The 13,042-nt window shown below is 43.1% G+C and overlaps 1 protein-coding gene across 2 annotated transcripts in view; it reads left to right on the forward strand.

Annotated features, from left to right (window-relative positions):
* LOC147102189 (uncharacterized) overlaps nucleotides 1-11,951 on the forward strand; it is a 32,400-nt gene extending 20,449 nt beyond the window's left edge. For both annotated transcript variants that reach the window (XM_085964482.1, XM_085964483.1), the window contains exon 6: nucleotides 8,616-11,951. In XM_085964482.1, the coding sequence (XP_085820608.1) occupies nucleotides 8,616-9,218 (603 nt within the window). In that variant the 3' untranslated portion in view covers nucleotides 9,219-11,951. The remainder of the gene's footprint in view (nucleotides 1-8,615) is intronic.
* Nucleotides 11,952-13,042: the final 1,091 nt, after the last annotated feature.

Here is a 13,042-nt window from a genome sequence, read left to right on the forward strand (position 1 = left end):
CATCGTATCATAAGATTTAGATTAGCAATGGAGAGGAGCAAGGAACAATCTAGAGTGGAACTTCTAAACTGGAATAGGGCTAACTTCAATGGGATGCGAAAAGGCTAGGTACATTCCAACAAGAGAGCAGGGTAAGGGAACCAAAGCAAGGGCTCCTTGGATGACGAGGGAGATAGAGAAGATGATGAAACAAAAAAAGAGGGTGCATGAGGAATGTCAGGTAAATTCTTCAAGGGAGAACCAGACCAAATACAATAAGTTGAGAGGGGAAGTGAAGATGAAAATAAAATTGGCAAAGAGAGAATATGAGAGTAAAATGGTGGTTAACATAAAAGGGAACCTAAAAATCTTCTACCGGCATGTTAACAGTAAGCGGGTAGTAAGAGGCGGGGTGGGGCCTATTCGGGACAAAGAAGGTGATATATGCTTAGAGGCGCAGGGCAAGGCTAGAATACTCAATGAGTACTTTGTATCGGTGTTTACTAAGGAGGTGGATGTTGACAAAATATCGGTAGAAGTGGAAAATGTAGAAGCAATGGAAGGAGTGAAAATTGATAAGACAGGATGTACTAGAAAGACTGGGTATGCTTAGAGTGGATAAGTCGCCTGGTCCAGATGGCTTGCATCCCAGGTTGCTAAGGGAATTGAGGGAGGAGATAGCAGAAGGGCTTGCCATAATTTTCCAATCTTCCCTAGATGCGGGGGAGGTGCCCGAGGATTGGAAAGTGGCAAATGTGACACCATGGGCGCGATCTTGCCAGCCCTGGGGAGGCGGGACTGCTGGGAAAATGGCAGAATCTGGGGGTGGGTGCCCATCCTGCCCCCAACCCACCGCCGTGCCATCTTCCCAGGAGATGGTAGCCGACCCGCACCAGGTTCCGTCTCCTCGAGGCAGGAAGGGAATTACAGCTACTTAACTGCCTGTTAACAATATAGAATGTCAGTGTTTGACAACTTCACAGAGCTGTCAAATGATGACAATTCATCTGTCAACAGGCAGTTAAGAGGATTATCCCCATTTTTCCAACAGAGGCATGGGCTTCCCAACATCGGGAAACCCCGCTGGGGTCACCGAGGCGAGCCGTGGGCCTGCGGGGGTTGGAGGGGTATAAAAGTCCCAGAGACCAGGTAAGGCCTCAGTGCGTCGGCGGGAACTCAGCGGCAGCAGCGGGGCTATAAAAGGCTCCAGAGACCAGGTAAGGCCTCAGTGCGTCGGCGGGAACTCAGCGGCAGCAGCGGGGCTATAAAAGGCTCCAGAGACCAGGTAAGGCCTCAGTGCGTCGGCGGGAACTCAGCGGCAGCAGTGGGGCTATAAAAGTCCCAGAGACCAGGTAAGGCCTCAGTGCGTCGGCGGGAACTCAGCGGCAGCAGCGGGGCTATAAAAGTCCCAGAGACCAGGTAAGGCGTACCAGTCTCCAGTCTGGGAACTCGGAGGGAAGGAGAGAGGTCAAAAGTAATCCAAGTGCGACGTCACCAGAAAGCGGGTAAGTGATTGGTTGGTAAGTATTTCTCCCTTTTTAAGCTTAAATCTCTTTGGTTTATAGTTTCTAAGGTGTGATATTCACCATCTAGAATCGGGGCAGAGGGTATTTAAGAATAATATTAATAAATTTAATTAATTACATAGAATGGGAGATCAGGTGATGTGTTGCTGCTGCAATATGTGGGAGCTGGTGAACACCATTGATGCTCACGGTGATCACATTTGCAGTAAGTTTTGGCTGCTCGAGGAACTCCGGCTCCGTGTTGAAGAGCTGGAGTCCGAGCTTCAAACACTGAGACACATCAGGGAGGGGGAGAGTTACCTGGACTCTGTGTATCACGAGGTATTCACACCAATTAGATTAATTAATTCAGATGTAGTCCGTGGCCAGGGTCAGGATGGTGTGACTAGAAGTGAGGCAGGTACGGGGATCCAGGAGGTAGTGTTGGAGGAGCCGCAGCCCTTGCACTTGTCCAACAGGTTCGAGGCTCTTACTCCCTGTGAGGATGGGAACAGGGACTGCGGGGAGGATGAGCAACCTGACCACAGCACCGTGGAGCGGGGGGCCATTCAAGTGGGGGGAGTTAAAAGAAATGTTGTAGTGGTAGGGGATAGTATCGTTAGGGGGATAGATAGAGTTCTTTGAAGCCGAGAGCGAGAGTCCCGAAGGCTGTGTTGTCTGCCCGGTGCCAGGGTTAAGGACATCTCCTCTGGACTGGAGAGAAACTTGGAGTGGGAGGGGGAGGATCCAGTTGTCGTGGTCCATGTTGGTACCAACGACATAGATAGGACAAGGAATGAGGTTCTGCTGAGGGAGTTTGAGCAGCTAGGGGCCAAATTAAAAAGCAGAACCACAAGGGTAATAATCTCTGGATTATTACCTGAGCCACGAGCGAATTTGGCTAGGACAAATAAAATTAGAGAGTTAAATGCAAGACTGGTGTGGGAGAAATGGGTTTTGCTTCCTGGGACACTGGCACCAGTACTGGGGCAGGAGGGAGCTGTTCTGTTGGGACGGGCTTCACTTGGCCAGTGCTGGGACTAGAGTCCTGGCGGATCATATAACTAGGGCTGTAGAGAGGGCTTTAAACTAACTAGTGGGGGGGAGGTTCCTAGAGAGCAAATAATAAAAATGACAACAGAGAAGGTCATAGACTTAGGTAGCAGTGGGGAAATTAAAAACCAGAGCGTGTCAGGAAGGGGCAGAAGGTATGGAGTAAAAGGTAAAGTAATAAAAAGGGCAACAGCAGGAACTGTCACAAAACATCTTTGAAAGTTCTCTATCTGAATGCACATAGCATTCGTAACAAAATAGACGAGTTAATGGCACAAATAACTACATATGGGTATGATCTTGTGGCCATTACAGAAACATGGCTGCAGGGTGACAATGCCTGGGAATTAAACATACCAGGTTATTTAACGATCAGGAAGGACAGGCAGGAAGGAAGGGGAGGTGGGGTGGCTATGTTAATAAAGGAAGGAATCACTGTAATACAGAGAAATTATATTGGGTCAAAAGATCAGGATAATGAAACAGTTTGGGTGGAGGTAAGGAATAATAAGGGGAAAAAAACACTAATGGGCGTAGTCTATAGGCCTCCGAACAGTTGCAACTCTGTTGGACAGAGCATCAATCAGGAACTAGTTGAGGCTTGTAATAAGGGAGCATCTATAATTATGGGGGATTTTAACTATCATATTAATTGGACAAATCAAATTGGGCAGGGCTGCCTTGAGGATGAGTTCATTGAGTGTATTAGGGATGGGTTTCTTGAGCAGTATGTAACTGAACCGACCAGGGGGCAAGCAACCTTAGATCTGGTCCTGTGTAACGAGACAGGATTAATTAAAAATGTCCTAGTAAAGGATCCCCTTGGAATGAGTGACCATAACATGGTTGAATTCCATATTCAATTAGAGGGTGAGAAGGTTGGATCTCAAACAAGCGTGCTAAGCTTGAATAAAGGAGACTATGAAGGTATGAGAGCGGAATTGAGTAGAGTGGATTGGGAAAATAGATTAAAGGGTAAGATGATACATGATCAGTGGTGTACATTTAAGGAGTTATTTTACAACTTCCAAAAAAAGTATATTCCACTGAGAAGAAAAGGGTGTAAAAGAAAAGACAGCCATCCGTGGCTAAGTAAAGAAATTAAGGATAGTATTCGACTAAAAACAAGGGCATATAAGGTAGCCAAATCTAGTGGGAGGATAGAGGATTGGGAAAACTTTAAAAGACAGCAAAAAATAACAAAAAGATTGATTAAGAAAGGGAAGATAGATTATGAAAGTAAATTAGCAAAAAATATAAAAACAGATAGTAAGAGTTTTTATAGTTATATAAAAAGAAAAAGGGTGGCTAAAGTAAATGTTGGTCCCTTAGAGGATGAGACCGGGAAATTAATGGTGGGAAATATGGAGATGGCAAAAACACTGAATGAATATTTTACATCAGTCTTTACAGTAGAAGACACTAAGAATATCCCAACACTGGACAAACAGGGGGCTAAAGGGGGGGAGGAGCTAAACACGATCAAAATCACTAAGGAAGTGGTACTCGGTAAAATAATGGGACTCAAGGCGGATAAATCACCTGGACCTGATGGCTTACATCCTAGGGTCTTGAGGGAAGTGGCGGTAGGGATTGTGGATGCATTGGTAATAATTTTCCAAAACTCCCTGGACTCGGCAAAGGTCCCGGCAGACTGGAAAACTGCTAATGTAACACCCTTATTTAAAAAGGGCAGTAGACAGAAGGCTGGAAACTATAGACCGGTTAGCCTAACATCTGTGGTAGGTAAAATTTTGGAGTCCATTATTAAGGAGACAGTAACAGGACATTTGGATAATCATAATTTAATAGGACAAAGTCAGCATGGTTTTATGAAGGGGAAGTCATGTTTGACAAATTTGCTGGAGTTCTTTGAGGAAGTAACGTATAGGGTGGATAAAGGGGAACCAGTGGACGTAGTGTATTTAGACTTCCAAAAGGCATTTGACAAGGTGCCACACTAAAGATTATTGCTTAAGATAAAAAATCACGGGATTGGGGGTAATATTCTGGCATGGATAGAGGATTGGCTATCTAACAGAAGGCAGAGAGTTGGGACAAATGGTTCATTCTCAGACTGGCAATCAGTAACTAGTGGTGTTCCGCAGGGGTCAGTGCTGGGTCCCCAACTCTTTACAATCTATATTAACGATTTGAAGGAGGGGACCGAGTGTAACATATCAAAGTTTGCAGATGATACTAAGATGGGAGGGAAAGTAGTGAGTGAGGAGGACATAAAAAACCTGCAAGGGGACATAGACAGGCTAAGTAAGTGGGCAGAGATTTGGCAGATGGAATACAATACTGGAAAGTGTGAGGTTATGCACTTTGGCAGGAAAAATCGTAGAGCAAGTTATTATCTTAATGGCAAGAAACTGGAAAGTACTGAAATACAAAGGGATCTGGGGGTCCTGGTGCACGAAACTCAAAAGGTTAGTATGCAGGTGCAGCAAGTGATTAAGAAGGCCAATGGAATGTTGGCTTTCATTGCTAGGGGGATAGAATATAAAAATAGGGAGGTATTGCTTCAGTTGTACAAGGTATTGGTGAGACCGCACCTGGAATACTACGTACAGTTTTGGTGTCCATACTTAAGAAAGGACATGCTTGCTCTCGAGTCAGTACAAAGAAGGTTCACTCGGTTAATCCCGGGGATGAGGGGATGGACATATGAGGAGAGGTTGAGTAGATTGGGACTCTACTCACTGGAGTTCAGAAGAATGAGAGGCGATCTTATTGAAACATATAAGATTGTGAAGGGGTTGGATCGGGTGGATGCGGGGAGGATGTTCCTGATGATGGGTGAAACTAGAACTAGGGGGCATAGTCTTAGAATAAGGGGCTGCTCTTTCAAAACTGAGATGAGGAGGAACTACTTCACTCAGAGGGTGGTAGGTCCATGGAATATACTGCCCCAAAAAGCTGTAGAAGCTACATCATTACATAAGTTTAAAACAGAAATAGACAGTTTCCTAGAAGTAAAGGGAATTAAGGGTTACGGGGAGCGGGCAGGAATTTGGACATGAGTCTAGGTTCGGATTGGTCATGGCCCTGTGGGTAGCGGAGCAGGCCCAGGGGCCGTGTAGCCTGATCCTGCTCCTATTTCGTGTGTCTAATTCTGTTAGATTCAGGAGATGGTTCTGTGATAGTGGATTGGCGGTTAGGATCAGATCAGCCATGATCTTATTGAATGGCGGAGCAGGCTCGAGGGGCCGATTGGCCTACTCCTGCTCCTATTTCTTATGTTCTTAAAAGTGCGCTGTGAAGGTAAGTGATGGGTGCAAGTCTGGAGAGGTAAGTGGAAGTGATAGAAAATGTTTACTTACCTTTGTTTCTTCCTGCAGGCTTCAACAGTTGAGGATGCGGAGAGTCTCGCATCTCACTGGCAGAGATGACCGATGGCTGCTGCATTCTCCGATGCAACAACCATTTAATTTCTGCTAAAGAAAGAGGTTTGATGAGTCTTGAATACAAAATTTTTGACAGGTGAAACGTCATATGCTGACGTTCTCTGTAACCGGCTTCCCCTTAATTGGCCTGCCAAGCCCGTTGGGCGGGCTTAACAAGGTCAATCAAGGGAAAATAGCATGGGTTGGCCACAAGTCGATGGAGGCAGGACACGAGTCCCGCCTTCAACGCACCCCCATTGTTCAAGAAAGGGTGTAGTAACTACAGGCCGGTCAGTTTAACATCAGTGGTGGGTAAAGTTTTAGAAACAATAATCAAGAAAAAAATTTACGGGCGAGGTTTAAACTAATTAAGGAGAGCCAACACGGATTTGTAAAAGGCAGATCGTGTTTGACTAATCTAATTGAATATTTTGGTGAAGTAACAGAGTATTGATGAAGGAAATGCAATGGATGTTGTCTACATGGATTTTAGGAAGGCGTTTGACAAAGTACCACATAGAAGGCTGGTTAAGAAAATTGAGGCTCATGGAATAGGTGGGTCAGTGGCAACTTGGATAAGGAATTGGCTTAATGACAGAAAACAGCGAGTTGTGGTAAATGGCTGCTTTTCAGACTGGAGGATGGTAGACAGTGGTGTTCCCCAAGGGTCAGTGCTGGGGCCACTGCTTTTTTTGATATATATAAATAACCTGGTTATTGGAATACAGAGTAGAATTTCTAAATTTGCTGATGACACCAAACATGGGGGGGTGGAAAACAGTGAGGATGATACCAATCGACTACAACAGGACATAGAAAGGCTAGCAGAATGGGCAGACAAGTGGCAGATGGAATTTAATACAGAGAAGTGTGAGGTGATGCATTTTGGCAGAAGGAGCAGGGAGAGGCAATATACACTTAATGGCACAGTTTTAAAGAGTGTGCAGGGACAGAGGGACAGAGGGACCTGGGAGTTAATGTGCATAGGTCCCTGAAGGTGGCAGGACATACTGAGAGAGTGGTTAGCAAAGCATATGGGATCTTGGGCTTCATAAATAGAAGTATTGAGTACAAAAGTAGAGAAGTTATGCTGAACCTTTATAAAGCGCTGGTTAGGCTACAACTGGAGTATTGCGTCCAGTTCTGGTCACCACACTTTAGGAAGGATGCGAAGGCACTTGAGAGGGTGCAGAGGAGATTTACAAGAATGGTTCCGGGGATGGGGGATCTTAGCTACAAGGACAGGTTGGAGAACTGGATTTGTTTTTATTAGAGCAAAGGAGGTTGAGGGGCGATTTGATAGAGGTGTACAAGATTATGACAGGTTTGGATAGGCTAGACGGGGAAAGGCTGTTCCCACTAGTTGATGGGACAAGGACTAGGGGACACAGATTTAAGGTTTTGGGCAAGAGATACAGGGGGGATGTGAGGAAAAACTTATTTACGCAGCGAGTGGTGAGGACCTGGAGCTCGCTGCCGACGGAAGTGGTGGAAGCGGAGACACTCAATGTTTTCAAGGGAAGGCGGGATAGGCACTTGAGGGAAATAAACTTGAAGGGGAATGGGACTGACTGGATTGCTCTACAGAAAGCCGGCACGGACTCGATGGGCCGAATGGCCTCCTTCGGTGCCGTTATGACTCTATGATTGCTTGGGTGACTGACTCTTGGGGCAAGGAGTCCCTGAGAGTGTATAATTATTTCCATGGAGTCCCTAGGAGTGTTGCAAGAGGCTCCCCCATATACAAAACTATATCTGAAAATTTATTTCTCAAAACTTAAGAGTAATAACGAACTTCAGATATGTTATCGCCATCTACAGAATGTACCACTTAATGCAGGAAACTTTGTGCTATCCGGCACCCACGGGACCGAGCTACTGCCATTGCCTCAAAACTTCCGGATAGACCAGCGTCAATGTTATCAGATAGGAGCTTTTCATCTCCGTATCTGACAACAAAGACTGTTGCTTAGCAACAGCTTGTCAGCACTCGGCCCGTGGCTTGGAAGCGTCTCTGAAGCTGTTGCTAAGCTACAGAGACGCTTTCCAGAGCCTGCCTGTGAAAAGAATGCTAGGAGAAGAAAAAAAACCTAACCAAAACGGCTGCTGATTTCTGCCGTTAGATCGAAGTTGCCGGACATTCAACCTCCGGATAGCACAAAGTTTCCTGTAGATGCATAATTGAATTTATAACTCAAAATTTAACCAAAGATTTATTTTGTCACATCGAATTAAAAATTTATGTTGAAAATATTGGATTAGATTTTGCAGCACTTTTTCATTGGCAGTACGTGTCACAGATTGCAAATTTTTACTCATGAATCATGATTTGAACTGAAGAAACCTTGGATTTTATATCACTGAATGTTTGAGGAGTATGTTAATATTTAATATTAGATGCTTTAGAAACAGTTAAATGTACGTGTATCATACACATAACATTGTGGCAATCTTTAGTGCCTTGAGACTTGATTATTATGAAGCTTTGAAACTCATGAATTTAAAACTTCAGAGCTTGTTCTGATTCCTGATCCACTGGCCTGATAATGTTGTCTATCCCCAGCTGTCCTCAATTTGCTATTGTCACGCTAACACCTCAAATTTTAATGTTTATAGATAATATTTAAGAGAATGTAGGTGTACAGCTATTTTATTCATTCTTTGTTCATAATGTTTGTTTTATTTGTAGGCTAACAGCTGCTTCATAACAGAAAAAAAGAAAAAGTGCCTTAGGAAAAAGCACACCAATGATAAAAATAAAGGCAAACGTGTAACCAATGGCAAAAATAAAGACAGTGTTAAAAATAAACAGGTAACAGTTGAACGAAAGAACCAGCCAATGCAAAATCTACCTCCACTTAAGCATTTCAAGCACAAAACTAGACATGTTGTGGCAGAACAGTTGGCAGACCAGGCAACACCAGATAGTCAATTGCTTAACCCAGCCGGTCTACAAAATACCACTGTGCCATCACATGAACTGGAAGATGAGAGAACACAGGCTACCTTTCTTCCGAAGAATCCCAAGACCAATAAACACTCAAAAAGGATGGTAGGGCAGAACGGAGAACACATACCATTATCGCAAGAAGAAACAATTCAAGAGAGAATGGAATGCGAATCAATGATGCACCAAGTCCCTTGTAACAGTATCGCTCCAAGAAATGTTTCCCTAGAGCAGGACGGCCCGATGGAACAAGTTAACAAAAATTTGTCATCGACATTACCGAAAAAGAAAAAGAAAAAGAAAAACTCTAACGGGAATAACTTTTTCACTAGCGCACCATCATAAGCTATTATTTAAGTATGAACAGAATAGCTGTTGGACTGGAGAAGTTTATAAATGTATGTCATGTTTGCACTCGGTTATCATTCCAGCCAGAGATGGCTTGTCACTGCACTGTGTGTGTGTTCATAATTGAGATCGATAACTTCTAGTCGGTTGGACTGTCAGGGAAAAAAATATTTTGCATTGATTTTGAGGACATTCTGCTGTCAGGAACGTATTAATAGTAAAAATATTGTGCGACTGAAGTATATAATTGTCAGGTGAACCTTGTGCAAGGTGGACAATGTACTCACACTCTGCACAAGTAACACTCAGCATGGAGCTGTGCAAATTAGAAGTAGGACCTAAAACTATGTCCTAAAACTAATATCTTGAAAAGCAAACATCAGACATTTAAATCTACAGAATATGACATTTAATTACTTAATTTTGACCTTGCATTTAATATTTGACTACTAATATTTTGCCAAAAGTTGAATTGGAAAATTGGCACTGAAAATTAGAGTTTGAATTCGATTTGGCTGAGTTTTCTTTGCTGGCATTGGGCATTATGATGGACAGCAACAGATAGCAGGCTCCTGTTACTGATCCGAATGATTTAAATTCAAGTGACGCTGAAATTTATTTTGATGAATGTTACAGAGGAGCACCATACCTAGTCTATTAATAATTAATAGATGAATTGTTAACTTCAAAACTTTGATTTTATTTGTGTGTGTATCATACACATAACATGGTTTGAGGCCATTCTTTACTACCTCGAGACATCATTTTTATAATGTGGTTTTGAAGCTCGAGAGTGGAAGAGTTGGAAGTACTTTAAATTTGAAGACGCTACCTGAATATTTTTCTCCTTTTAGCCGTTTACTTTTCAATACAGTATCTAGGACACAATTGTCCACATTTTTAGTTTGGGATTGTGACAGTGATGCCATATCAGGTTGTAGTGTCAGAATGTTGTTAAGATGGTGCATGTCTATATGCAGAAAGGTCATAATAAGTGACAGTTATTTTAAAATGTTTTATTTTTGCACAGGCAACCATAAAGTATAGACTTTTTAAAAATCTTCTGTTTCCATTTTATCCCTTGGATGAGCTATGTTGCTTTTTGTTTATACTAATTAGCATTATGTGCTAATTTAACTTGCATATTAAGGTTGTGTGTTTGCTTGTGATTCTGTGCCATCCCATACCTATACATAAAGTATTCTTGTGTTAAAATATTCATAAGAAAACATGAGAAATTAATGGAATGAGAAAAGATAATTTTGCTCCATCAAACCTGTTCATTCCACAAACCACATACAATCTGCTTTAGATTGTATCTACTGTAATTCTATGATCTCCAATGCCATCAACTCTACCCAACTCGTTTAATCACCTCAGAAAATGTTCTGCAAATTGAATGAAACAGCTGTGAGCACATCTGGCAGACTGTTTCTATTGCCTTTGACTTTGATATTTAATTATCTAGAAACCATTCACTTCTAGCCTCAAGTCCATCAACCTTCCAGCCTGCCATTTCAAGCTGAGACAGGAAATGCTTTTTTCCAACTCCCACAACAGAGCCTCACTCCACCTCATCTCGCTCCTCCTGCCACCACAACCCTACTCTGTCGTCTTCATCCCAAAGCTTGACTTCTCTAATACTCTTTCTGCTGGTCTTAGAAAAATAGGAGCAGGAGTAGGCCATTCGGCCCTTCGAGCCTGCTCCACCATTCAATATGATCATGGCTGATCCTCTATCTCAATACCATATTCCCACTCCCTCCCCATACCCTTTGATGCCTTTTGTGTCTAGAAATCTATCTGTCTCCTTCTTAAATATATTCAGTGGCTTGGCCTCCACAGCCTTCTGTGGTAGAGAATTCCACAGGTTCACCACCCTCTGAGTGAAGAAATTTCTCCTCCTCTCAGTCCTAAATGTCTTACCCCATATCCTGAGACTGTGACCCCTCGTTCTAGATCCCCCCCAGCCATGGGAAACATCCTCCCTGCATCCAGTCTGTCTAGCCCTGTCAGAATTTTATACGTTTCAATGAGATCCCCTCTCATTCTTCTAAACTCTAGTGAATACAGGCCTAGTCGACCCAATTTCTCTTCATACGACAGTCCTGCCATCCCAGGAACCAGTCTGGTAAACCTTCGCTGCACTCCCTCTGTGGCAAGTATATTCTTTCTTAGGTAAGGAGACCAAAACTGCACACAGTACTCCAAGTGTGGTCTCACCAAGGCCCTGTATAACTGTAAGTAAGACATCCTTGCTCCTGTACTCAAATCCTCTTGCAATGAAGGCCAACATACCATTTGTCTTCCTAACTGCTTGCTGCACCTGCATGTTTGCTTTCAGTGACTGGTGTACAACGACACCCTTTGTGCATCAAAGATGCTTTATCTTCCAGCATCAACCCTGTATTATAAAGGCTGGAATTTCTTCTGAACCTGTGAAAATCTCAGTGGATTTTATGCATAAGGATTTTGATCTCTTGTGTCTCATCTACTAAAGCCTTGGATTATGAAGATCAATCAAGAGTCAACACCAGCTTTAATCCAGTAATCTCAATGAGGATAAGTCTTAAAAGCGAAGTCTTTCTTATCCTGTTACTACTTATCACTCCGATGTCATGTCCAGTATCTCCGGGTTCACTGAATAGCCATTTCATCCCTTTGTGTGTGGAGAATATTGAGATTGTCACCCACTGGTATTGAGATTCATTAAAGGAATTTGCAAAATCAGTTTTTTTTTGTTGGATCATTATTGGATCATAATCTCTCCATAAACTTCTATGTGCTATCAAACCTCAGTCATTGTGCAGCCTTATAAGATTAACACTTCTGATTTTAAATTACAAATATTAACCAAGAATTTCTACCTCCGGATGTCAATCACCTTGTTGGCTTTGGAATTGAATGAGATGGCTTGTTTTAATTATCCGTGCAAGATACTTTGTATGTACAACTGGTTATTCTCCCTCCCCCTTACATACAATGACTGAAGTCAGCTCATGCATTTCAAGGACTTCGTGCCTATTGTCAGATTTCAATTATTTTACTTTTCATTTAAATTTCCAGTTTGCAGAATGGAGTTAGCAATAACTATGCCAGCGTGACCCAGCAATAACACACTTGTCACTTAGTCAGAAGCTTGTAGGTTTAAGCCTCACTCCAGGGGTTTGAGCATAGGATCTGGGCTAACACTTTAGTGCAGTACTAAGGGAGTGGTGCACTGTCGGATGAGATAGACTTGCATTTCTATAGCGCCTTTCACGACCACCGGACGTCTCAAAGCACATTACAGCCAATGAAGTACTTTTGAAGTGGAGTCACTGTTGTAGGAAACGCAGCAGCCAATTTGCACACAGCAAGGTCCCACAAACAGCAATGTGATAATGTTCAAATAATCTGTTTTTGTTATGTTGATTGATTGATAAATATTGGCCAGGACACCAGGGATAACTCCCCTGCTCTTCTTCGAAATAGTGCCATGGGATCTTTTACATCCACCTGAAAGAGCAGACGGGGCCTCGGTTTAATGTCTCATCTGAAAGACGGCACCTCTGACAGTGCAGCACTCCCTCAGTACTGCACTGGAGTGTCAGCCTAGCTTTATGTGCTCAAGTCCCTGGAGTGGAACATGAACCCACAATCTTCTGACTCAGAGGTGAGTGTGCTACCCACTGAGCCACAGCTGACACTGATGTTAAGCTGAGGTCCTACCTGCCTGTTCAGATGGATGTAAAAGATCCCACAGCACTACTTGAAGAAGCACAAGACAGGTATCCCTGAAAAACAGATTAATTGATCATTTATCTTGCTATGTGGGGGCC

This window comes from Somniosus microcephalus, chromosome 22 (assembly GCF_052327205.1).
Source record: "Somniosus microcephalus isolate GS21.2 chromosome 22, FLI_Smic_1.0, whole genome shotgun sequence".
Taxonomy (NCBI): Eukaryota; Metazoa; Chordata; class Chondrichthyes; order Squaliformes; family Somniosidae; genus Somniosus; species Somniosus microcephalus.